At 43.8% G+C, this 27,089-nt stretch overlaps 2 protein-coding genes across 2 annotated transcripts in view; one reads left to right on the top strand and one right to left on the bottom strand.

The window, feature by feature from the left end:
• The first annotated feature begins 8,099 nt into the window (after window positions 1-8,099).
• On the top strand, window positions 8,100-10,035 carry CEBPD (CCAAT enhancer binding protein delta). Its single transcript, XM_077270464.1, has one exon. It carries the CDS (start codon window positions 8,274-8,276, stop codon window positions 9,123-9,125), a length of 852 nt encoding a protein of 283 aa, XP_077126579.1. The 5' UTR covers window positions 8,100-8,273; the 3' UTR covers window positions 9,126-10,035.
• A 1,146-nt stretch (window positions 10,036-11,181) lies between these two features.
• The window catches only part of SPIDR (scaffold protein involved in DNA repair), a 783,664-nt gene continuing 767,756 nt past the window's right edge, over window positions 11,182-27,089 (bottom strand). The window contains exons 18-20 of the mRNA XM_077270463.1: window positions 14,178-14,292; window positions 12,802-12,855; window positions 11,182-11,412 (exon numbers count right to left, since the gene is read on the bottom strand). Of these exons, the coding sequence (XP_077126578.1) occupies window positions 11,284-11,412; window positions 12,802-12,855; window positions 14,178-14,292 (298 nt within the window). The 3' untranslated portion in view covers window positions 11,182-11,283. The remainder of the gene's footprint in view (window positions 11,413-12,801; window positions 12,856-14,177; window positions 14,293-27,089) is intronic.

Raw genomic sequence — 27,089 nt, 5'->3', positions numbered from 1 at the left:
TAGCTACAACTCGCCCATCTTCAACAAAACTTTATACCGTTCCATTTCCAGAAAAATTAAAGCAGGGTGGCTCAGTGGTTAGCACTATAACATGCACCTCTGGGATCTCGGTTTTAAATCCTGATAAGGACATCATCTGTTTGGAAAAGTTTGTATATCTCTCCCTGGGTTTCCTCCAGGTTCTCCAGTTTATTCCCACTCCAAAGACATAGTGATAGGGAACGTAGATTGTGAGCCCCATTGTGGACAGCAATGATAATGTCTGTAAAGCGCTGTGGAAATTAATGTCGTTATATACACGAGTAAAATAGTAATACAATTAAACGTATGGGTCTCTGAATATGGCAACAATTTTTTAAAGGAGTGCTGGAAGATGGGCTTATACTGTGGCACTTAGGCCTCATTCAGATGTCCGTGTTGCACGTACGTGTTCTATCCATGTTTTCATGGACGGAAAACTTACCCATTATAGTCTATGTCTCACGGATGATTGGTACTAATGCTAGATTAGCTTACTAATACTTTGGGTCCGTGAAAAATACGTACAACACAGAGATGGCATCCGTGTGCTGTCCATGATTAACACTGCAAAGATTATGAAAAACTTTGTAATTATTTATATATTCATACATGAAACATTATGACACATGGATCCAAAACATTGATGTCACAGGTACCATTTTTTGCGACCGTGAAAAGCAAGGATGTCCGAATGAGGCCTTAAATTATGTGCACACTCGTTTCCTGTGAAGAACTCTGCATTTTACTGGCCCAGCAAAGTGAACGAGATTCCCGAAGTCTACATGTTGCTTGTTTTTTTTTTCCTTGCAGAATTGAATCACTTTTAAATCTGCAGTATATCAATTCTTTTAGCAGTGCTTTTCACCCTGTAGGCAAGTCAGGTAGGACTGGGTTAAATCCTAGCACTCGAGGTCTTTATTAGATGTACCTGGCTAGCTTTTACTTAGAACCAGAGCCTCTGTTCACCTGGGAGCTCTCAGTCTGCCAGGGATGTTGAGCAGAGTGGAGTGTGTTGAAGCTGGTGAGTGACCAACAAAATATGAGCTTTACCTGGGAGAAAGTCTCTCTTTGAATGTAAACTGCAGGGGTCAGCTAGGAAAGCTAAGTAGTCAGTGTGTTGGAGCTGCAGAGTAACGTGTGGAAGCTGCTGCCTGTATAGTGTGAACTGTGCATGGAGGTGAACACTTTTTGGTGCTGGAAACTGCTGGAGTTCAGGCTGAAGGTGAGACTGGGAGTGGTAGGTTGGTACTAGTGATGAGCGAGTATACTCGTTGCTTGGGTGTCCCAGAGCATGCTCGAGTGGTCTTAGTTTTTGTCACCGAAGCTGCATGATTTGCAGCTGATAGACAGGCTGAATACATGAGGGGATTCCCTAACAAACGGGCAACCCCCACATGTATTCAGGCTGTCCAGCAGCCACAAATCATGCAGCTGAGGCAACGAAAACTAAATCTTCAAGCACGCCAAAATACTCGGAGACCACCCCTGAGCAACGAGTGTACTCTCTCATCACTAGTTGGTACCTCTTCTTTGTGTAAAGTATGCTCCAGGAGAACAGATTGTATAAATCACCTTGTGTCTCAGAAGAAGAAAATACCTCTGATGTTGTCAGTCTGAGACAGAAGCTGAAGGGGAGATGGCTGTAATCTGTTTGGGTGAGCGTGCACTGACATATGTGCCTGCTGAATGACCTGTTTATTTGCTGTTACACCTTTGTACCCACAAGAGGCTGTTTTGGTTATGAAATATAAAACTGCTTATGAATACAGACAATGCAGTTTGGTCCAAACGTGCAGTTTTATTGTGTGAATGCTACCTAATGTCTACCTGAGAGTGCAAATCCCTTCAACCCATTCTGACTGGGGGAAAACCGCAGCAACATATCTTAACACAGTAATTTTGGTCCTACAGAAGACCCTAATGTTGTCACCCATTTTGCTATCCCTTTCATAGCCCACAAATAGAACGATGCCAACACAAATGTCGCCTGTACACAGTATGATACCCCCACAGTGAATTTCCCCCAAAATAGCCCCCGCATGCACAGGATTATGATAGCACAGTGGTCCCACAAAGCATCATGTCCAAACACAATATGATGACCACTCCTGTATGCTTTCCCTACAGCTACTGAGACATTTTAATGACCCATATACAATATCATGCCCCCATAGAAACCACCTCCCCATTCTGTTGGCCCCCACAAACTCCACACACAATATAATGGCCTCCACAGTTCCCTACACATAGTATGATGGCCCTCGCAATCCCATATACACAAGATGATTCACCCCCAGCCCACTAAAAACAGTATGTTGGCCCCCACACACAGAATAATAGCCGCTCAAATACTGATACAAAAAAAACAACCTGCACCAGCTGCATGGTCTTACACTGTTATCGGCAGGCCACATTTCATTTTACATAAGCCCACGTACACTAAAATAAAGCACATACAGTAAAAAATGTACATTTTTCTAATCATTGTTAGCCACCAGATCATGAATAACTAACACAACGCCAGCAATGTTCCTGAATAAAATATTCAATACCATTATAATACTACAGTAAGTCAACCTGCAGTGGAGATTAGAGCGGAGTAGATGAAAGCCACACTATTATTTCATAAAAAGAAACATTCATTGTAAATGTAACTAAAGGTAAGACGGATCATTGTGTCCTACACTCTGGAGATAAGCATGGGTCCTGGCATTTAACAGACAGTGTCCTGCACAGCAACTACAACTGTCTCCATTGACTCAAATTCCTATGCATTCACCATCCGGCTACCTCACTGTAACCACCAGAGGGCGCTGACAGCACTGCTTTCATTAGCAGGAATGAGCCAATACCACCATGACATGGTCAGAGGAGCTGGACATTACCACTACGGGAATTTCCCTAATAAGAGCGTCAGAAGTAATGGAGTTTAAAAAAATCATTCTGGGAAGTTACAGAGGTGAACACTTGTTATTTCATTAACCCATGAATTGTATATATAACTGATAGCCACTTGTTTCTGGTGAAGAAAACTACAAAATAATCAGCAAAAGCTCGTTTACTGTTAAAACATTATCTAGTCCAAGTAGTGAAAGTTAATGCTCTAGGGAATAAATGTCTCTTCATTTTCCCTTTTTTGCCTCCTGAACCTAATATAAAGTCTTATCCATAAAATCAGGGGCTCCATCTGGATCTCCTAAAAGAAGGATTCAAGCAGAACCAGTGATGGAGCCATAGACTAAAGTGATGGAAAAAAAGAGTTGACACAGACTCGGATTCTGCTTTTTAGCGTTGGTGTAACCTCTCAGACGGACACACAAATGTGGCATACAGTAGACAGCAGTGTCACCATTTCACAAGCACTTTATCTCACATCAGGTCTACTCACATGAACAGATCTTTGAATATTGCTTACAATTATATAACTATCGTACTTGTTTAACATAGTTGTACATTTACCATTGGATTAGACATCCACCATGTGACACACAAGGAACTGGGCCCGGTAAAGCCAAACATGGCATGTGCTTCTGCTGATGGCGGGAGCCCAATATCGCACACAGCGCAAGTTCAGGAAAGACTATGCCCCCTGTACTGACAGGACTGCTGAAGTAGGAGTCATCAGCTATGGATGTCGATCACAATGTATAAGCTGCTGTAGGATGTATTCAATATTAAGCATTGTCTTTTTTCTTCATCAGATGAAAGTCAGTTGTGGTATTTCTCAATAATTATTCACTAATTTGTTTACTTTAGGAAAATATAAAAGCTTCTTACTAAAGCAGTGGTAATCTACATAAACCACATCTATACACTGGATAATGGCATTAACAGTCTATGTCCACAGTGATTTACACTAGAAGGCATTAACTCCCAAATTATAAAGTTCTGGATTAATGAGAAAATGATAGGTACTTTAAACCAGACATGTTCATAAACACCAACAACAAGATGCCAACCTGATAAAGATGAGGGCAGACATCCCTGGAGAGAGACACTCTTCCTGGCTCTTAGCAGGGATTAGGGGTCAGCAGGGGGGAGCTGTCTGCCATATAAACTAGTGGTCCTGGGGAGAAACAGTCTGCCGTCATTGCAAGAAAAACAAAAAAGATGCCACGCTAATTAAAGGCGTCACTATATTGGAAAAAAATATCAATAATATACACTTACATGTATATTAAGACCCAGGAGGATAGGATATACACAATCTATAGGCCTTGGGTTCTCATCCCTATTAGGCCAGAGATTATAGAGATTTTTGTAGAATGTAACAAGTAGTGATGACCAAACATAAGGTTTATCTGAGCATGCCCAGTTGCTATGTGAGTGTGTCGGACATGCTCGAGTAATATGTTGGCGTCTCCACGTTCGCTCATCACTAGTAACTAGCATTCTTGAGCAGAATGTACAATATCACAGGTACAACATGTGTCATGGTGCTTCATTTACTTGGTCAGTAGGTAACGCTGGATAGTCATGATATGTGTATTTTGCGGTGATTATTGGCATCGCTTCCACAATAATGACAAGCATTTGATTGGTGCCTAAGAAAGTAGAGGAAAAAGTAATAGCGTCAACATTTAGATTCCAACTTCAAAAGCATTATGGAGTCCGCCTTAGCATTTATGTAGTACTTAAGTGTCTCAGAACAGAAATATTTTACTTTGAACTGAGGAACAAGATAGTTAAGAAAAGCGGCTATAAACATGAAGCCTGAAAAATGGGCTATTCTGCTGGCACCAACAAACCTGGAAGCAGTTTGCTCCCTGCAAAGCGTACATGGGAAGAGAGGCCTCTGCACTGAATTACCAAGGAGAGGTTTATGGGATCAGTGCCCATTAACAGCTTCCTTGCTTTACCGCTCACTCAGGAAGTCTCATCTCCAGCACATTATATCACCAGTTATACCGAGCTGATTACAGGTGGATTACACTACATCTCAGCTGCCTATGGCTTCACAATATCAAATTCCATGGAATTCTCCAATTTTATTAATGAGGCCTTACCCCCTAGAAACATTGCTACTAAAAGATCATACATTAAGTCCAGTGCCTACAGCTCCATAGAGGCGAATTCACAGGTTGCAGATGAGAAGCAGAAATTTCTCTGAAACTTCTTTCATCTAAAAACATTGTTTCTGGAAACCTCACTCAGTCACAGACATTTCTGCCTGGAATCGGTCAGGGTTCGTTTTCCCTCATACATTGATTATTAAAAACACACTATTTACTATATTTGTTATGTGATATCACTGGTACATGTTTTATTTTGATTTTCTATTTTACCCTTTGTGATAAATATGTCCATCTTACGATAAATACTGAATTTGAAAAAAAAACAGGCAGCAAGACCCACTTAAGATTAATGGATGGTCCTTGCAGATGACTTTTCACCAGACCGGCTTCTTTTACTGTAGTCAAGCTAAAGAAGCTAAAGTGACAGGAGCTATGTGTTTACTAAATATGAATACCGTAATTATTTTAACTATTTTGTGAACATAGCTTTTTTGAAAGTTGGCAGAACCTAATAATTTGTATTCAGGCCTCCCGACTGATAATGTCACCAAGAGAAGCACAGAACTGTTGGAATTCCAAGGAGCGATTCTTTTGTTTTCAGATATAAGATAAGTCGCTGCCAGGAGTCCCACTCCTCTCTCCCCACTGAAACACAAGCACTCTCAGCAGGGCTGAGCGTTCATATGTATAGAGGAGTCATAGTTCAGCTGACAGTTATCTCATGTGTATGGCCAGTTTAAAGGGGCTGTCCACTACTTGAACAACCTGCAGCCAATCAGCGGCCGCTTCACTCTGTCTTCCTTCGGCTCTCACTTCTATTGGATCTCAGGGTGAAGCGGCCGCTGATTGGCTGCAGGACTCATGTGACATAAGGTTCCGTGAGACGCGGAATCGGCACAGGAGGTGAGTAAAGTTTGTCTTTATTATACGCGGGGGAAGACAGCGATTGAGAAGGTATCTTTCGAGTAGCGGACAACCCCTTTAAGTTGAAAGGGTTAACTATTGCTATGTTTTCTGAGCCTCCTCTTCTTTGGGGAAGAACATGATGTACTTTAGATTATATACACAGACACACACCCCTTCAGGTACAATAAAGGTCACAATACCGTACAGTAATGATTCATATAGAATTTCACTGCACATACAGTACATGTCTATAACAGGACTGGGAGGAATGACAGGTGACTGTCCACCACTGATAACATTTGCCTTTCTTTCTACTATCACCTATGGAAGTTAGATATGTCACATTCTCAACATTTATCAATAATGCAAATATAATGTAATCTACTTTATCCATGAATCAGACTGTAGGTGCCATTTACATGTGCAGATTTCTGGGTTCTGATGAATGGGACAGTCACAGTAATGTCTGCAGCAAATCTTTCTATGCCAGTCTCCAATATTCCCATGATTGTAGCATCTGAAAGCCCCATGATCTATAGGGAATGGTAGACTCCTATCCTAAAATAAGTAACTGATAGCTAAACGCTTGATTGGCTAATGCCTATCTTCCCTGACAACCCCAGAAGTATGGCGACACGTGGGTTGGCTGAGCATGTGTATTCACTGGATCAGAAATAAGTAGACGGCTGTTTAATGCTGGGCAGAAAATATGTTAAAATCTGACATCAGTGATTTTGAAGTATGAAAAAAAAATAAATGACAAATCTTCTCCTATATATTGCAGTGTTCATCACGGGCAGCACAGATTGTGCACTGAGGCCATCCATGTCCCATTTGTGATTTTCACGCCCCCATAGATCTCTATCAATTATTTTGATCCGTGGCTCTTATAAAAAATAGATGTCTCCATTTTTTTTTTTTTTGTAGACACATGGTCCATAAGAAAATCGGTGTGAACAGCCCCAGAAACTATCATCGGTACGTCTTCTATTCACAAAAACCACAGACGTCTGAATGAGGCCTAATCTGTACAGTGGATCCCAGTATACAGGACATAGGTTCTGACTGTTACTGAACTTTCTGGACTCGCATAAATCCTTGAAGTAAAATGACCTCAAGGGCCATAGACTGTAAGCTTGCAAGTAGGGCCATAGGCTGCGAGCATGGCTATAGATTATAAGCTTGCGAGCGGGGCATAATCTGACATTTTGGCCATAGAATGCAAGCTTACGAGTGGGGCCATAGGCTGTGTACTTGTGAGTAGCGCCATAGATTGGAAGCTTGTGAGCGGGGCCATAGACTGCGAGCTTCCGAGCGGGGCCATAGATTGGAAGCTTGCGAGCGGGGCCATAGACTGCGAGCTTCCGAGCGGGGCCATAGACTGCGAGCTTGCGAGCGGGGCCATAGATTGGAAGCTTGCGAGCGGGGCCATAGACTGCGAGCTTGCGAGCGGGGCCAAAGACTGCGAGCGCGGCCATAGACTGCGAGCTTGCGAGCGGGGCCATAGACTGCAAGCTTCCGAGCGGGGCCATAGATTGGAAGCTTGCGAGCGCGGCCATAGACTGTGAGCTTGCGAGCAGGGCCCTCACGCCTCTTGGCATCTGGTGACTTATCTGTTATGTCTTTATTATTTGTACAAGTCCCCTCAGTAATATTAAGTGCTACAGAATATGTTGGCGCTATAGAAATTATTATTATAGGCATAAAAGTGATAGAGACACAATGTGCCAGATGTTGGGCACCGTTATTACGTGGGCATATTCCTGAGGGGTATGTGTCGTGGCCACGGCTGTCCTGTTGTGTCTTTTTGTACGGCCACCATGTATTGTCGCCCGTGCTGGTGCATGTGGTGTCCTTGTCTTTACACCTTATTTTCCCGGTACATTTTCTGGTATAATCATACAGATAAATATTCCCTAGTTTGCCAGTAATGCACCACACATATATCATGGCAGCTTTCAGACCCCCAATAATGAGGTAAAGTCTCACAAGCTCCAGGTCTGTCAGGTTGAGCCTCGCACGGGTTAATGTGTGTAGGTGCAGGAGCCCTGGAGCTGCTCCATCCCCGCACACGGAGTCCTGGCCGCCGCCTCCTCCCTCCAGGACTGGCGCGGGCGGGGAGGGCGCCGGGACGTATATATCCCGCTGTAGCGCGCTCTGCTCTCACTGACAGCAGCTGTAACAGCGAGCGCCCACATCAGCAGCGACACCCAGCGGCCAGCCGGCGCACTGCACAGTGACAGCTGATCCCGAGAGCTCGCTGATCCCGGAGAGCTCGCTGACCCGGAGAGCGGTGCCATCTCCCGTGCCATCCTCCTCACCAGCCTCCACATGAGCGCCCTGTCCATGAGCCTGGAGCCGCGCTGTGTGTCTCCCTATGCCGCCTGGTGCATGGAGCCCACCAACTTCTACGAGCAGAGAGTGAGCAGCTCCCCCGCCCTCTGTAAGCCGCGGGCCATGTGCGAGGACTCGGAGCCCCCGGTGGGCAGCGGCGGCAGCCTGGCAGAGCTGAGCGCAGCCCCGGCCATCTACGATGATGAGAGCGCCATAGACTTCAGCTCGTACATTGACTCCATGGCCTCGGTGCCCAACCTGGAGCTGTGCAACGACGAGCTGTTCGCGGACCTGTTCAACAGCAACCACAAGGGCAGCGGCGGCGGGGAGCGGGCGGAGTGCGGCGGGGCGGACTACCTGAGCGGCCTCCTGGCCCCGCAGCCCCCGGGCAGGCTGAAGAGGGAGCCGGAGTGGAGTGACAGCGAGCTGTCGTCCTCCCTGCCCCGCCAGATCGCCGCCTGCGCCCAGACCAGCATGAGCCTGCAGCCCACCCCGCCCACCTCCCCGGAGCCCTGCAGCGCCGCCAGCTCCGCCTGCCCCTCTCCTGCCTCCTCCACCAAGGAGCGAGCCGGCGGCAAGAAGAGCGTGGACCGCTGCAGCCCCGAGTACCGGCAGCGCCGGGAGCGCAACAACATCGCGGTGAGGAAGAGCCGGGACAAGGCGAAGAAGCGCAACATAGACATGCAGCAGAAGCTGCTGGAGCTCTCCTCCGAGAACGAGAAGCTGCACAAGAGGATCGAGCTGCTCACACGGGACTTGACCAACATGCGGCACTTCTTCAAGCAGCTGCCGCCCACCGCCACCAGCGGCTCCTTCCTGGCCGGCCTGGGGGCCATAGACTGCCGGTAACTGCTGCCAAGCGCCCGGACTGTGATCATACCCAACTGTGATACCTCAGCCCAGCCAGCAGAGGGCTCCAGGGAGCAGGGAGGCTGCGCGGCCGCCCACTGCTGGCACTCAGACTGAGCCAACACCAGACTGTTTCTATTATTCTAGTGCAATAACGCTGGGTTGCCAATATCTTGCAGAAGAGACTGGGAGTGCGGGCTCTGATGCCCCTTGTGTGCCAGGCAGACTGCCTCTCTGGCATCCAAAGTATCAATCAAGTGCCAAACAGCTGCCTCCCAGTATTGCATGGTGGCAGCACCTTTCTCTATTACCTGATGGATGTGATGCAGGCTGATCCAGGCTTCAGCCTGGCACAACTGCTGGGAGGTACGAACTGTAGCCTGGCATGGACTGTGTGCTGTGGTGCCCGCTCATCTGTGCCCGCCTCGTCTATAGTGCCTTGTTCTTTGTCCTGCTAGAACCCGTGTGGAGCCATCCCAGCAGCAGAAGCATTTGACATGTTCTGTTAGTGCCTTACTTTGGCAGACGCCGCCGTAGCTGGAAGTACTGTATGGGGAAGGCACATTTTGGGCAGTGCCAAACAGAAATTGTGCTGGTCTTCAGTTTCTCTATTGAATGTGTAGCCTCTAATCGTGCTACCCCCTTTTGGAAATATAGAACTATAGATATATTATATATGTATTTTCCTCTCTCTAAAAACAAAGCTAAAACATTTCCCTTCCTTAAATTATTTTTGTAATTTCAGTTTTCTATATCCTGTATTGATGCAGCTATGGTACATTTATTTGTAAAGTGATTTCTGAGACGAGACTTTGTATTGTAGATATTAGGGACAGAGAACGAGCATGCTCAACTTTTTATATGATAATTTTTACAGCATTTGTAAGAATAAAACTGTAAAATGCACAAATACGTGTGTCTATGGTTATTCCTAATGCATGTGGGGGATCAGGGATCTGGAGGGATCACTACTGATGGAGCAGGACTGCCATTTGTGTGTTCTCCATGTAACTCCACAAGTCGCCATCTGCACGGAGAACATGGCAAATGGCAACCTGGCATCTGTATGTGACACATTTACAGCACTACTCTGGTTAATCAATGACATAAAACCCTGGGTCAGGCCATGTCGCCCTGCCAGGAGGTGATCTACCTGGTGACAGTCACCGGTGTATTGGCAGCAATGCTTGGGTCCTACACTGATCGTATCTGGCAGGTGAGCTGTCTGACACGCATGGACAGTAAGCAGCGGCGGACAAAGCTGCACAAATCCACTGGAAAAAAATGAGCACGCAGTTGGGGTTTATTGATCAGAAACTCCATTTCCGCTTCAAAACTCCTCAAAAACTTGGAGATTCTGCTCTGAAAACTTTGCAAAAAGGCTCCGTGTGTGCACATATCCACAGGGTACAGTGTAAAATAAAAGATGACTGTCACAAACACTGTGTTAGCGAATGTGTGACACGTTAGGGGTTAACAAATCCTAAAAATGTTACATCCTTGTAAAAATATGGCGTTGTGGTATCAGCCATGTTATCTAAACAGACTGATGGCAGTGGTAAATGTGAACAGAAGCGCATCCCCTACACACAAACCTATGAACGGTTTCCTCCTGATATTAGGAGTCTCATGCCGTAGCTCAGGCGTAATCACCGTGTAAGGCCATGTTCCCACACTGAATATTTGGGTCTTTTTTTTGTAAGCCAAAATCAGGAGTGGAACCGGAAAAGTATAACGGAAACACGTCACCACTTCTGCCTTTATCACCCACTCCTGGTTTGGCTTACACACACTGATCTCAAATACTGAATGTGTGAACGTGGCCTAATAGTGAGCGCTGCTCTGAATGCACTCACTTCTGTACCTGGACATCATCAGTGGTGCACGGAGTATTTACTCACTGTACCAGTCTCCACTGTCATTAGTGTAGTTATTCCATATTTAGTACATTCTGGGTGACAACAATCATGGTTGCCGACACCACACTTTTCACCAGGGTTGGTGTAATCAATATGGCAGGGGGAGAAGCTTTATAATACAGTAAGCAGGGCAAGAAAACAAACACAAATGGTTAACATAGCAAATGGCTTTAATTTACATATTTCTATAAGCAAAAATGTGAGGCGCTGCCAGTCCAAGTACAGGCAAGGGCCGCTAGTCACTGATCTCCAGCGGATCCGGCTTGTAGAAGACTGATCTCCTCCAGGCTCACCGTGCTGGCCGCACACTGGACGTAGCAGTGGACTGGGCCCAGTTCCTTCCCCAGTACAGCAGTCACCTCGTAGCGCTGCAGATAAAAGGCAAAGTGTACTCAGCAAACAGCACTGTACATTCTGTCCAAAGCAGAACATAGCTAAGATAAAATCAGGCAGCACATACCTCTCCCAGTTTATGAGGCTTTTACAGCTCAGACAGTTGAGCACAGGTGAGCCAGGAACCTGCTGAATTACTATACAATGTCTGCTGCTGATAAGTCAGGGAGAGTTCTCTCCACATTGCTAGGAAAGGTTACTGCGCTAACTCTACATTGCTCAAGATATTATCCGATTATTCTCTTTTTCCATGTACTCAGTTCAGTATAGCGGCTAACACACTTGTATCACACCCCTCACTATATGGTGCTGAGCACCGCTGTGATCTCACAGTCTGGCAGCACGGTGACGACCGTTACATCATTACAGTATCACGCTGCAAATATACCAGAATATTCTATTTATACAGATAATATCGCACCATCTGGCTGATCTAGAGGTTAGTCAGCACTTTAGTTACTGTCTACGTGAAGATATTGGTGTGACCCAACATCCCATTACCTGCCCTGATAGGGCTATATAGAATCCCAACGGGAGCTGCTGACACTCATGTCTAGAATTCTATTGCTTTTTTAATATTAAATTCTAGCACAAAGTAGGGAAGATGACTTACTAATAGTGATGAGCGAACAGGCTGGTATAAGGTGCTATCTGAGCATTCTCAGGTGCTAAAAGAGTATTGTCAGCGTGCTCAAATAATATGTTTTAGTTGCCATTGCTGCATGTCTCGTGGCTGTTCGACAGTCGCAATACATGCAGGGATTACGTGTTTGGTAGGCAATCCCTGCATGTGTTCCAGCTGCGAAACATGCAGCCTCGGCGACTCGTACATAGTACCTGACACTTTGCATTGATAAATCTACTGTAATGTGCGCATAATCATATCAGTGTAACTTTGCCATAACATCCCCCCTTCCCCTAAAAAAAAACAAAAAAACATTCGAGTGGTAACATACACATACATACTGATTTTCACCAACTATAGAATTCTAAAGTTAGAGAGGTTGTCCACTACTTTATCATTGACAACCTATCCTTAGGATAGGTCATCAATGCCTGATTGGTCAGGGTCTGACACCCGGCACCCCCGCCAATCAGGTGTTTTCGGTGTCGGCTGGCAATGCCCATTCCCCCTATTGATTTGAATAGGAGGCGAATGTTCAATACCCGGCCATGGCCACTATCAGATGACAGAGCAGCTCGACAAATGAGAATTTCAGCTGGTGGCCACCACCACCAATACTGAGAAGAGCTGATCGCCGGGCATGCCGGGTGTCAGACCCTGGCCAATCAGACATTGACCACCGATCTTAAGGATAGGTCACCAATGATAAAGTAGTGGACAAGCACTTTACATGACTTACCCCATCTTCACTGGCGCAAGAACCCAAAATCGAAGAAATGGTCTCTTCACGTAACTGTTGGAAAAGTTAAACAGGTTAATTATTGGCCAGTGGGCGGCACGCTCATCAGACAGCTGACAGTTCTTTTTTCAATCAGATTTTTTTTATTAATACTTTTTATTACACTATTGTGACATAAAGCTGCCAGCCCCCCTCCCACTTCAGGCTTACACTTGCACAATAATCATGTGGTCAAGGGAATAGCACTTTCAGACACCTGTCAGTGGCCGCTCTCCCTTGGGAACAAAAAAAAAATCAGGTGTCCTTATTCAACACCTGATCCTTCTCCTTGGAAAAGCAAGAAGAGCTGGGCGGCTCCAAACACATTGGATGGTCAACTAGTCCTACCCACCAAAACTAGCCGCTAGGGCCAATTCATTTGAATTGTATACCCGTAGCCATATTAAGGTTTCATGATATACAGGGCAGAATTCTAACCTGAATTCATCAGTTTTCAAAAGAATTCTGATGTAGAACTGTTTGACATGTCACAGAATTTATGTCACCTTATAGTTAAGCAAAAATGTTTGTGATATTTCCTGTTTTTTTTCGCGAGTCCCAACCAACTAGGACCACTTTTTGAAAAGTGGGCAGAGCTTTTCTGGAAGGGACGCAGCCAAAAAGTTATCATGATTTAAGCCACAAAAGAGGTGTAAATTACTAAAGAAATTATACTAAAGAAATCATATTACAATGTAGAGATTGGTATTAATCTTAGTTTTTCATCTTATTTTTTGGCTTGGCTAAGGTCACATAGTTAGTTTACAAATATAACAAAATTGTAGTTTTACTTGTAGCAGGTAGAGATGTGTCAGTTATTTGCTGTAGGGTAATTGGCGGCTGTATGCCATACCACTATGGGCCTTCCAAGGACACCAGTTTACAGGAGATATGGAGGTATAGTAAGGCCCAAAAGTTTCCATTGGTGCTGTATTACATATGACTTTACACAAGGTGGAGGTTGCAGATGCAATGTGTCTGTTTATTCTTATATTTTACTTGCTTAAATAGCGTCATTAATTTCACAGCGCTTTACAGACATCATCATCAGTGTCACTGTTCCCAGTGGGGCTCACAATCTACATCCTCTATCAGTATGTCTTTGTAGAGTGGGAGAAAACCCACACAAACATGGGGAGAACATACAAACTCCTTGCAAATGTTGTCTTTGGTGGGATATGGACCCAGAACCCCATTGCTGCAAGGCTACAGTGCTAACCGCTGAGCCATGTGCTGCCCTTACACAGTATACATAGGGCCTTAAGCTGTTTATGATCCACATGCCTGCCAGTGTCCAGAGGCTACCTCTGTATGTGCAAAGGATATCCAAGGCTTACCTTTAATCTCACTTTACATTGTGGCCTTCCTTGACATTGCAGAAATACTTCCAGTTGCATCCTGATAACCGGAGAGCTCACATCCGAACTGCACTGACTACAGTAGAATTGGCATCTGGAAAAAACAATGAAAAATAATTACTGAGACATGAAGGAACATTATAGGATGTAAATCTTCATCTTAACATTGGCAACACTGTCATCATCACTATATTTGAAACCAGGATAGCAAAACATATCCTTACAGAATTTTTTTGAATTATTAGTTTTATTTGCTTATCTTACAAATAGGGGTAAATTCTATTAGATGTATCAGCTAAAACATTTCCAAAAATTACATTTGAATGTTCAGGCCCCGATTTATGTTCTCCCTGCACTGCAAACAAATAAGGTTGCACTCTGTAGTGCTAAAGCATGTAAATATGAAATACCGTTTATAATCGAGTATAAGCCGAGATTTTCAGCCCATTTTTGGGGGTTGAAAGTCCCCCTCTCGGCTTATACTCGAGTCATACCCAGGGGTCGGCAGGGGAGGGGGAGCATGGGCTGTCTAATTATACTCACCTACTCCTGGCGCGGTCCCTGCAGGTCCCTGGCTCCCCGGCGCCGCAGCTTCTTCCTGTACCGAGCGGTCACATGGTACCGCTCATTACAGTAATGAATATGCGGATCCACCTCCCATAGGAGTGGAGCCGTATATTCATTACTGTAATGAGCAGTAACGGTGACCGCTCAATACAGAAAGATGCTGTGGCGCCGTGGAAGCAGGGACTGCACAGCGCCAGGAGCAGGTGAGTATAATGGGGAGGGGGAGTGCTGCGCGATATTCACCTGCTCCTCATTCCGGCGCTGCTCCGTCTTCAGCGTCTTCTGCAGTGAGGCTCAGGTCAGAGGGCGCGATGACGTGGTTAGTGTGCACCCTCTGCCTGAACATCAGTGCAGAAGATGCTGAAGACGGAGCGGCGCCGGAACGAAGTCAGGTGAATATTGAAAGTGCCGAGGGCCTGAGTGACGGAGAGGTGAGTATATGATTTTTTTTTTTTTTAATCGCAGCAACAGCAAATGGGGCAAGTGTCTGTGTGGAGCATCTTATGGGGCCATAATCAACGTTTGTGCAGGATTATATGGGGCAAATGTCTTTATGGAGCATCTTATGGGTCCATAATCAACGTTTGTGCAGCACTATATGGCTCACATATCTTTATGGAGCATCTTATGGGGCCATAATTAACGTTTGTGCAGCACTATATGGCGCAAATATCTTTATGGAGCATCTTATGGGGCCATAATCAACGTTTGTGGAGCATTATATGGGGCAAGTGTCTGTATGGAGTATCATATGAGGCCATCATCAAGGTTTGTGCGGCACTATATGGGGCAAATATCTTTATGGAGCATCTTATGGGGCCATAATCAACATTTGTGCAGCATTATATTTGGCAAATGTGTCTATGGAGCATCTTATGGGGCCATTATTAACCTATATGCAGGATTATATGGGGCATATTTTAATATGGAGCATCTTATGGGGCTCCTGATTCAATATGGATTTTCAAAAACACTTAACCTACTGATGTCTCAATTAATTTTACTTTTATTGGTATCTATTATTGGTATCTATTTTTACTTTTGACATTTACCGGAAGCTGCTGCATTTTCCACCCTAGGCTTATACTCAAGTCATTAAGTTCTCCCAGTTTTTTGTGGCAAAATTAGGGGGGCCGGCTTATACTCGGGTCGGCTTATACTCGAGTATATGCGGTATATGAAATATGAATAGCTGTACTGCTCTAGATAGTAAGAAAAAATGGAGATACTTAGCACATAATTTGGCCAATTCATGCATGCCCAGCAGCCAACGACAAGGCGATCTCAGGTTTGCTGGGAACCTATCTAGTGTGAACACTTCTCTAAAGGTAAAGCCTAAATTTATGTAGATGATGTTCACAGGTGATCGTGATTTTCTCTATAGGTAGTAGTGCTGATGTCCTGCTATGTATAGCACAAGTGACCAAATGATCAAAGCTTTCAAGTCCCCTTAAATACAGAAAAAAGTTTAAAAAAAAAAAAAAAAAAAACTTAAAAAATAAGAAAAAAAAATTACAAAAAGTTGAAACCACTACCCTTTTGGCCCATTAAAAATCAAACAGTTAAAAAAACAACACATACTTGGTATCGCTGAGTTCCTAAAAGTCTGATCTAGCAAAATATAACTTACTAGATGGTAGCCCGATTCCAACGCATCGGGTATTCTAGAATATATATGTAGTTTATTTATGAAGATTTTAGAATAATACATTGAATACACAGGATTCGGCCGGCCGGGCGCGACCAATTAGCGAAGCGTGGTTCAAATCCCGAGCCAATTCGTACTGGACTGCACCTGTCGCTGATTGTTCAAGGCCGGCCACGTAGTATATAGCACAGCCACGTAGTATATAGCACAGCCACGTAGTATATAACAGCCCACGTAGTAAATAGCACAGCCACATAGTATATAACAGCCCACGTAGTATATAGCACAGCCACGTAGTACATAGCACAGCCACGTAGTATATTGCAGTCACGTAGTATATTGCACAGCCACGTAGTATATTGCACAGCCCACGTAATATATTGCACAGCCTATGTAATATATTGCACACCAACGTAGTATATTGCACAGCCCACGTAGTTTGTTGCATAACCACGTAGGATATAGCAGAGCCACATAGTATATAGCGCAGCCACGCAGTATATTGCACAGCCACGTAGTATATAGCACAGCCCACGTAGTATATTGCACAGCCCACGTAGCATATTGCACAGCCACGTAGTATATTGCACAGCCACGTAGTATATTGCACAGCCCACGTAGCATATTGCACAGCCACGCAGTATATTGCACAGCCACGCAGTATATTGCACAGCCACGTAGTATATAGCACAGTCACGCAGCATATAACACAGCCCATGCAGTATATTGCAGCCACGTAGTATATTGCACAGCCCACGTAGTATATTGCACAGCCACGTAGTATATAGCACAGTCACGCATTATCTAACAGAGCCCATGTAGTATATTGCACAGCCTATGTAATATATTGCACACCAACGTAGTATATTGCACAGCCCACGTAGTTTGTTGCTTAACCACGTAGGATATAGCAGAGAGACATAGTATATAGCGCAGACACGCAGTATATTGCACAGCCACATAGTATATTGCACAGCCACGTAGTATATAGCACAGCCCACGTAGTATATAGCACAGCCCACGTAGTATATTGCACAGCCCACGTAGTATATTGCACAGCCCACGTAGCATATTGCACAGCCACGTAGTATATTGCACAGCCACGTAGTATATTGCACAGCCACGTAGTATATTGCACAGCCCATGTAGCATATTGCACAGCCACGCAGTATATTGCACAGCCACGTAGTATATAGCACAGTCACGCAGTATATAACACAGCCCATGCAGTATATTGCAGCCACGTAGTATATTGCACAGCCCACGTAGTATATTGCACAGCCACATAGTATATAGCACAGTCACGCAGTATCTAACAGAGCCCACGTAGTATATTGCACAGCCACGTAGTATATTGCACAGCCCACGTAGTATATTGCACAGCCCACGTAGTATATTGCACAGCCCACGTAGTATATTGCACAGCCCACGTAGTATATTGCACAGCCCACGTAGTATATTGCACAGCCCACGCAGTATATAGCACAGCCCATGTAGTATATAGCAATGTGGGCATCATATACCTGTTAAAAAAAAAAGAATTAAAATAAAAAATAGTTCTATACTCACCCTCCGTTGGCTCCCGGATCCAAGTGAGGCGTTTACTGATGGTCCTCGCGCGCTCCGGTCAAAAGAGTGTATTGCGGTCTTGCGAGATGATGACGTAGCGGTCTCGCGAGACCGCTACGTCGTCATCTCACGAGATCGCAATGCATGGAGCGGTCACCGGGGCGTCGCGAGGAGCGGGAAAGGCCTGTTCCTGATCCGAGGGGCCGACGGACGGTGAGTATATAACTATTTTATATTATTTTTAACATTAAATCTTTTTACTATTGATGCTGCATAGGCAAAAAAAAAGTTGGTCACACGGGGTTAATAGCAGCATTAACGGACTGCGTTACACCGCGGCATAACGAGGTCCGTTACATTAACCCTGTGTGAGCACTGACTGGAGGGGAGTATGGAGCAGGCACTGACGGAGGGGAGTATGGAGCAGGCACTGACTGCGGGAAGTAAGGAGCAGCCATTTTGCCGCCGGACTGTGCCCGTCGCTGATTGGTCGTGGCTGTTTTGCCGCGACCAATCAGCGACTTGGGATTTCCGTGAAAAACAGAAAAACAGACAGAAAGATGGAAGTGACCCTTAGACAATTATATAGTAGAAATGAATCCGGTCAGTAAATGGCGTAACAAGAAATAAAATAGAAACGACAAAATTACCTTTTTTTTGGTGCCACAACATTGTAATAAGAGGAGATAAAAACATTGTATCTACCCCAAAATGGTTTCAGTAAAAATATCAACTCAGGGCGCAAAAACGAAGCCCTCACCCAGCCCAATATCCTGAAAATTGAAAACATTACGTCTTGGAACATGGTGACACAAGCAAAACTTTTTTTTCTACAAGTGTCCGAATTTTTTTTCACCACTTAAATAATAAAAATCCTACTGACCTGGAGAATTATATCGCCAGGTCAGTTTTATCTTATAATGAACATGGTAAATAAAAAACAATTGTGTAATTGCACTTTTTGGCAATTTCAACGCACTTGGATTTTTTTCCTGCTTTCCAGTGCATCACATGATAAAATGGAGGGTGTGATTCAAAACTACAACTCTTCTCGCAAAAAACAAGACCTCATATGGGGCTTGGAAGTAGGACAGGAAAAAACTTAAAAAAAAAATGTTAAATCGTCCACTCCTGAAGGAAAAGGGTCGATATTGACTTTTAGGATTGCTATCTTTAATAGGTGACAGAGTTCTTATCCTCTTCCTCTCTACAAAAATGACACCTCTTTAGATAATGGGCTGCAGCAAGGACAAGGTAGGTACACCCAGGGTGATCTCCTGTTGCAAACAGTCTGTAAATGTACAGTAAATACAGACATTTCTCATGACCTTACTATATACAGGAATCTCTGCAGTTCTTTTGCCACTTGACTGACAATTTAGGCCAACATCATCCCCGTGTCTTCCTCTACAAGGTATACAGCAAGTCACCAACTTTGATTGCATACAAGAGACAGTCCTGTAGTGCAACTGGCACCAGATGTATTCAGTTATAGCCCCAGTTTTTCTTGGAAAAGCATTAAAGAAGGCTCAAATTCCACTGTTAGGTGATAAGCTTGTGCTGCGCTCTCTCTGAACACACAGTTAAGTATCGATTGCTGACTAGATGTTGAACTGGAGTATCCTGCCACAAATAATTTACCAACTCCCAGAACAACAATTGATTATGAGATGGAACAAATACAGTTGTGCTCAAAAGTTTACATACCCCGGCAGAAATGTTGCTTTCTTAGCTTTTTTTCTGAGAATATGAATGATAAGGCTATGTGCCCACGTTGCAGAAATGCTGCGGAAATGTCCACATGATTTCTGCAACTCCCTGCCACGGGTAAAACGCATGCAGAATTCGCATGCGTTTTCCCGCAAAACAAGCGTTTGGTAAGCATTTTTTAGCTTGCAGAATGCTTGCGTTTTCCAAGCGATTTGAAGCATCGCTTGGAAAAGTGATTGACAGGTTGGTCACACTTGTCAAGTATAGTGCTTGACAAGTGTGACCAACTTTTTACTATTGATGCTGCCTATGCAGCATCAATAGTAAAAGATGGAATATTAAAAATAATAAAAAATATATGTGTGGTTTTTCTCACCCTCCGACGGCCCCGATCTTCTCAGCGGTGCTCCCAGTACGTTCCGTTCCCAGGGATGCTTTGCGCGAAGGACCTTTGTGACGTCACGGTAGCGTGACTGCAACGTCATCTCAGGTGATTCGCACAATGCATCCCTGGGAACGGAAGCCGCCGCGTGCACCGCTGAGAGGTGGGAGGACTCTGGGGGCCATCAGAAGGTAAGTAATATATATATTTTTTTATTTTAACTCTTTTTTTTTTTTACATGAATATGGATCCCAGGGCCTGAAGGAGAGTCTCCTCTCCTCCAGATCCTGGATACCATCCGCACATGAAGCGCTTACTTTACGCATGGTGAGCATAGCCACACGCGTAAAGTGAGCGTTTCAATGCAATCCTATGGCTGTGGAATCGCCGTGATTACGCAGAAATAATGAACATGCTGCGGATTTTACCGCTATGCGATTCAGCAGCGGGAAAATCCGCAGCATGGGCACAGCAACTGCGCAATCCCAAAGGATTGCATGGGAATACGTTTTTTAAGTGTTTACGCTGCGGCAAAAAAAGCGGCAGAAACGCATAAAAAAACGCAACGTGGGCACACAGCCTAACACCAAAACTTTTTCTCCACTCATGTAGTGGTTGGGTAAAGCAATTTATTGTCCAACTATTGTGTTTCTCTTTTTAAGTCACAATGACAACCCAAAACATCCAAATGACCGTGACCAAAAGTTTACATACCCCATTTCTAAATACCGTGTATTGCCCCCTCTAACATCAATGACAGCTTGAAGTCTTTTGTGGTAGTTGTGGATGAGGTTCTTTATTTTCTCAGACGGTAAAGCTGCCCACTTTTCTTGGCAAAAAGCCTACAGTTCCTGTAAATTCCTGGCCTGTCCAGCATGACCTGTGCACTTGAGATCTCCCCAGAGTGGCTCAATGATACTGAGGTCAGGAGACTGAGATGACCACTCCAGAACCTTTACTTTGTTCTGCTGTAGCCAATGACAGGTCGACTTGCCTCGTGTTTTGGATCGTTTGCTGATTGCAAATTTGCCTCCAGTATTTGCTGATAACGTGCTGCATTCACCTTTCCTTCAACTTTGAAAATTTTTTAAAAAAAGCTATGACCACCAATCCAACAGATAGTATGAAAAGCAGGGTGAGACTAAAAAGTTAAACTTATCAATCTCACCTGTTGTGAATTCTGTTGTGGGTTCTGCTCTTGGGCTCCCTCCGGTGGTTATAAGTGGTAGTGCTGCTGTTTGTCCTTCACAACAGTCATCAGCTGCTTCCACTTTGGACGGGGCTATTTAGTCTGGCTCCTTCCTTTAGTGAGTGCCAGTTGTCCATTGTTTTCTAGGGATCCACATCTCTGCTTGGTTTCTCCTTCTGGATTGTCCAAATCATCAAAGATAAGTCCTGGCTCTGTTTTTGCAGTCCACATGCGGTGGACTTAATAGTTCTGTGAATTGCTATGTTTTTTCTTGTCCAGCTTTGTCTGTGTTAAGATTTACTCAGCCAAGTTGGAAGCTCTGGAGTCACAGAGTTACCCTCCATGCCTTTAGTTAGGTGTGGAGATTTTTGTATTCTCTGTGGTGGATTTTGTAGTATTTTTTATACTGACCGCACAGTACTCTTTCCTGTCTTTTCTTTCTAGGTAGCGTGGCCTCCTTTGCTAAATTCTGTTTTCAGTCTGCGTTTGTAATTTCCCTCTCCTCTCACAGTCAATATTTGTGGGGGGCTGCCTTTCCTTTGGGAATTTTCTCTGAGGCAAGATAGTATTCCTGCTTCTTTCTTTAGGTGTAATTAGTCCTCCGGCCGTGACGAGGTGTCTAGGGAGTGACAGGAACATCCCACGGCTACTTCTAGTTCATGTGTTAAGTTCAGGGTCTGCGGTCAGTATAGAGGCCACCTACTCCAGAGCTCGTCCATGCTGCTCCTAGGCCACCAGTGCAGAACACTCACCCTGCTTTTCATACTTCCTTCAACTTTGACCAAGTTTCCTGTGCCTTTTTAGCTCACACATCCCCAAAACATCAGCGATCCACCTCCGTGCTGTACAGTAGGAATGGTGTTCCTTTCATCATAGACCTTGTTGACCTCTCTCCAAATGTAATGTTTATGGTTGTGGTCAAAAAGTTCAAGTTTAGTCTTATCACTCCAAATTACCTTGTTTCAAAAGTTTTGAAGCTTGTCTCTGTGCTGTTTTGCGTATTGTAAGCGAGATACTTTGTGGCATTTGTGCAGTAATGGCTTTCTTCTGGCAACTCTACCATGCAGTCCATTTTTCTTCAAGTGCCTCCTTATTGTGTACCTTGAAACAGCCACACCGATAGTTTTCAGAGAGTCCAGTATTTCAGCTGATGTTATTTGTGGGTTTTTCTTTGCATCCTGAACAATTTTTCTGGTAGTTGTGGATGAAAGTTTTGTTGGTCTACCTGGTTTTGATTTTACAGAGCCCCTGATTTTCCATTTGCTAATCACAGCTTGAATGCTGCTGACTGGCATTATCTATTCCTTGGATATCTTTTTGTATCCCTTTCTGGTTTTATACAGTTCAACTACCTTTTCCCGTAGATCCGTTGTCAATTCTTTTGCTTTTCCAATTGCTCACAATCCAGAAACATCAGTGGCTGGATGAAAGATGCAAGAGTATAGCCCCCGTCTCACTAAGCGAGATCGCTAGCGAGATCGCTGCTGAGTCACAAGTTTTGTGACGCAACAGCGACCTCAGTAGCGATCTCGCTATGTGTGACACGTAGCAGCAACCAGGCCCCTGCTGTGAGATCGCTGGTCGTGTCGGAATGGCCTGGACCTTTTTTTGATCGTTGAGGTCCCGCTGGGTAGCACACATCGCTGTGTTTGACACCTTACCAACGACCTCGTTGACGAATCAGACACTGAATCGTCATAATAGCTCCCATGTGACATCGTTGTACAGGTCGCTACAGGTCGCTGGTGAGATGTCAAACAGTGAGATCGCAGCAGCGATCGTTGGTAAGATCTCACTGTTTGACATCTCACCAGCGACCACATAGCGACGCAGCAACGATCCCTGACAGGTCGTATCGTTGTCGGGATCGCTTTAGCGTCGCTAAGTGAGACGGGGCCTTAAGTCTGGATCCCAGAAACTCCCTCAGCTTTTATGTACACACACTGATTACAAGCAAACAAGTCACAGGTGAGGATGTTACCTTTAGTAGCCATTCAAACCCATTTGTGTCAACTTTTGTGCATGTTATCAGGCCAAAATCACCAGGGTATGTGAACTTTTGATCAGTATCATTTGGATGTTTTGGGTTGTCATTATGATTTAAAAAGAGAAAACACACTAGTTTGACAATAAATGGCTTCACCCAACCACTAACCATGAGTGGAGAAAAAGTTTTGGTGTTATCATTAATTTTCTCTGACAAAAGGCCAAGAAAGCAAAAATTCTGCCGGAGTATGTAACATTTTTAGCGCAATTGTAAGTGAAGATGACCAAAAATCAGGCCCAACACTCTATATAAAGATGCTGCTTTGGGCATTATCAAAAGATACATGTAGTGTATTCCTATAGAGAATGTGGTTCTTAATTAATTTTTGCAATATGGTTGAAATATTAAATCGGTTAATGACACAAAAACCTTAAAAAAAACCTGTCAGCAGGATTGAGCCATATAAACTAAAGACATGGCTATAATGGCGCTGTCATGTGGATTGATATGATACCTGATGTGAAGGGATCCGCTCAGTGGTTGTTTAGCCCCTTAGTGACAAGCCAAATTTTTGAAATCTGACCAGTGTCACTTTATGTGGTAATAACTCTGCAACGCTTCAACAAATCCCAGTGATTTTGAGATTGTTTTTTCGTGACACATTATACTTTATGATATTGGTAAATGTAGGTCAATATGTTTTGTGTTTATAAAAAATATCAAAAATTTTAGAAAAATGTAAAAAAAATTAGCAATTTTCAAAGTTTGAATGATTATCCCTTTAATCCAGATGGTCATACCACAGCAAACCATTAATAAATAACATTTCCCTCATGTCGGCTTTACATCAGCACCATTTGTAAAATGTTCTTTTATTTTGTTAGCATTTTAGGAAGTTTAAAAATGTAGCAGCAATTTTTCATTTTTTTCAAGGAAATTCACAACATTTATTTTTTTAGGGAACTATACATGTTTGAATAGACTTTAGGGGTCTCATATATTGGGAAACCTCCAAAAGTTATATCATTTTAAAAACAGGACCCACTGACATATTGAAAACTGCTCTCAGGTAGTTTATTAACCCTTCAGGTGCTTTACAGGAATTAATGCAAAGTGGTATGACAGAAATGAAAATGTGTATTTTTACCACGTAAATGCCTCTAACTTCTGAACAGGTTACAACAACCGTCAGACTCTAAGGCCGCTATTTGGTCGTGAATTGCCATCGCAAACATCAGGAACACACAATCATAATATGAGGTCACCAATTGGGATAAAGAGGTAGCCCCCACACTCTGTTAACCATTTATAATGATGTAGTCACTATTGACAGAAGCATCTAAGGGGTTAAACAGATATGTACGGTGACAAAACTGATCGTGGCTGATACCGCAAGTTGTCAGCTATAGTGTACAGCTGACAGCTGCTGGATTGTCACCTGTATGGGGAGGCTATTCTCTTATATGTCAGGTCAGTTAAAAGACGTATTGGCTGTCATCAAGGGGTTAATACTCAACTTATGAAGTTTTCAGAAAATGACATCTTGTGTGCTTCCAGGCGGGACATGGGGGAAGGGTCTTCTTCTCGTTCATCCGCACTCCACCAGGCTTTCTTGTGCAGATCACTGATTATTCAGTGACCTGTCTCCTTTTTAAAATTATGCGCCGCTGCTGCCATCATTGTGTGGGCAGAGAGTGGGCAGTGGGAGCCAGCGTCCTGTGTGCAGGACTTCAGCTTAGTTTATAGCTGAAATCTCAATCTGCATATGCGCCACCTCCAGCACCATTTTATTGACGTCCTGTAAACAGCCGAAGGTACAATGGCCCTCACAGTCCCCTGATCTGAACATCATGGAAAATCTTTGACTAGACCTTAAAATAGCAGTGCATGCAAGATGACCCACGAATCGCACAGAGCTGGAAGAATTTTCCAAGGAAGAATGGATGAAAATCCCTCAAACAAGAATTTAAAGACTCTTGGTTTGCTACAAAAAGTGTTTAGAAGCTGTGACACTTGCAAAAGGGGGTGCTGCTAGGTACTAACCATGCAGGGTGCTCAAACTTTTGCATTGGCCCATTTTCCGTTTTATAATGTTTTCAATGTAAAAGATGAAAATATATATATTTTTTTGCCTAAAATACAAAACAAATGTGCCATCTTTAACTTAAGGTCTTTTGGAGAACATTTCATCTTCATCTTGCTTAACTGTTCACAATAACAGTAATTTTGACCAGGGGGTCACCAAACTTTTACATGCCGCTGTATATATCCCACCTCTATGCACTGAAGCCAGCACCGAGAGTTGGAAGGGACTGTGTGTGTGGAGCAGTAACTATTCATCTTTTTTTACCCTGCTGTTCTGTTCGTTTCCACTATACACTTGTACTGCTCCGGTCATTTTTGACTGGACCTATTAAAATGCTGTTTTAGCTACTGTATTCTCTGGTGTATAAGACGACTGGGCGTATAAGACGACCCACAACTTTTCCATATAAAATATAGAATTTGGGATATGCCTGCTGTATAAGACGGGGGTCATCTTATACGCCCAGTCATCTTATACGGCGTGTGGTTCCCAGGGTCTGAAGGAGAGGAGACTCTCCTTCAGGCCCTGGGATCCATATTCATGTAAAAAATAATAAAAAAAAATATGGATATACTCACCCCTCCGAGAAGCCTGGCTGTCACCGCTGCAAGCGTCTGCCTCCGTTCCTAAGAATTGCAGGGCGTGAAGGACCTTCGATGACGTCACGGTCTTGTGATTGGTCCGTGACCGCTCATGTGACTGGTCACCTGATTGTGACGTCATCGAAGGTCTTTCACGCTCTGCAATTCTTAGGAACGGAGGCAGACGCTTGCAGCGGTGACAGCCAGGCTTCTCGGAGGGGTGAGTATATCCATATTTTTTATTTTTATTCTTTATTTTTTACATGAATATGGATCCCAGGGCCTGAAGGAGAGTTTCCTCTCCTTCAGACCCTGGGAACATCCAGGATCGCTCCCTGCACACGCCGTACCCGGCGTATAAGACGACCCCCGACTTTTGGGACAATTTTTAGGGGTTAAAAAGTCGTCATACGCCGGAAAATACGGTACTTAAAATAAATTTTTTTGAATACCTGTTGCATTATTATACTGTATGTGAACATAGTTGGTCATTACAAAAAAAAAAAAACGTAAAAAACTCAATTTTTATTTATTTTGTGTTTATAAAGGTTACAAGGGCTTATTGAATTCTGCACAGAAATTACAAATTTGACCTTAACTAACTAAAACAACTACTACTACTATAACAACTATAACTAACTATAACTAAAATTAATTATAGTATAAAATTTAACAGCGTGCAAACATTTTGAAAAAAATAGTAAAAAAAATAAAAAAATCAGTTTTTTTCAGAAAATCTTTACATAATTCTATTGTTTACATTCAGGACAACAAAAATACACATGTCTCTTGCACATATATTTTTCACAACGAAAACAAGTCATGCTTGATTTGTGGTCATTCGAAGGAGGGCAAAAGCAGCATCTCTTTCTTTTTAGGCTGGCAGCTGTGCTGGTGGAGGATGTTGATTCAGTTGCAGTGCTGGTGGAGGCTGTGGTTTGAGCATGCTACTGGATGCTTTGAACAATGGCAAGTGCTCCTTCACTTCTGGGATTCACATGTCTCTCTTCAATAAAATTTTTAAGGTAAGGCCGTGTGCACTACTACCAGTGGTGCCCAGGTAGGTTCCCACACCTTGTGATACTCAAAGAAAGAACCTGGCACTCAACTTAATGCTTGTGAGATTTTAATCGTAGTAGCCAAAAAATGTTTCGGTCCTATATCTGGACCTT

This window comes from Ranitomeya variabilis, chromosome 6 (genome assembly GCF_051348905.1).
Source record: "Ranitomeya variabilis isolate aRanVar5 chromosome 6, aRanVar5.hap1, whole genome shotgun sequence".
Classification (NCBI taxonomy): Eukaryota; Metazoa; Chordata; class Amphibia; order Anura; family Dendrobatidae; genus Ranitomeya; species Ranitomeya variabilis.
Note: the sequence above shows the minus strand (reverse complement) of the source record. Positions and strands in the feature narration are given on the sequence as shown.

Coding starts and splice junctions, on each gene's coding strand:
- CEBPD (XM_077270464.1), top strand. CDS start 8,274: ATGAGCGCCCTGTCCATGAGCCTGGAGCCGCGCTGTGTGTCTCCCTAT.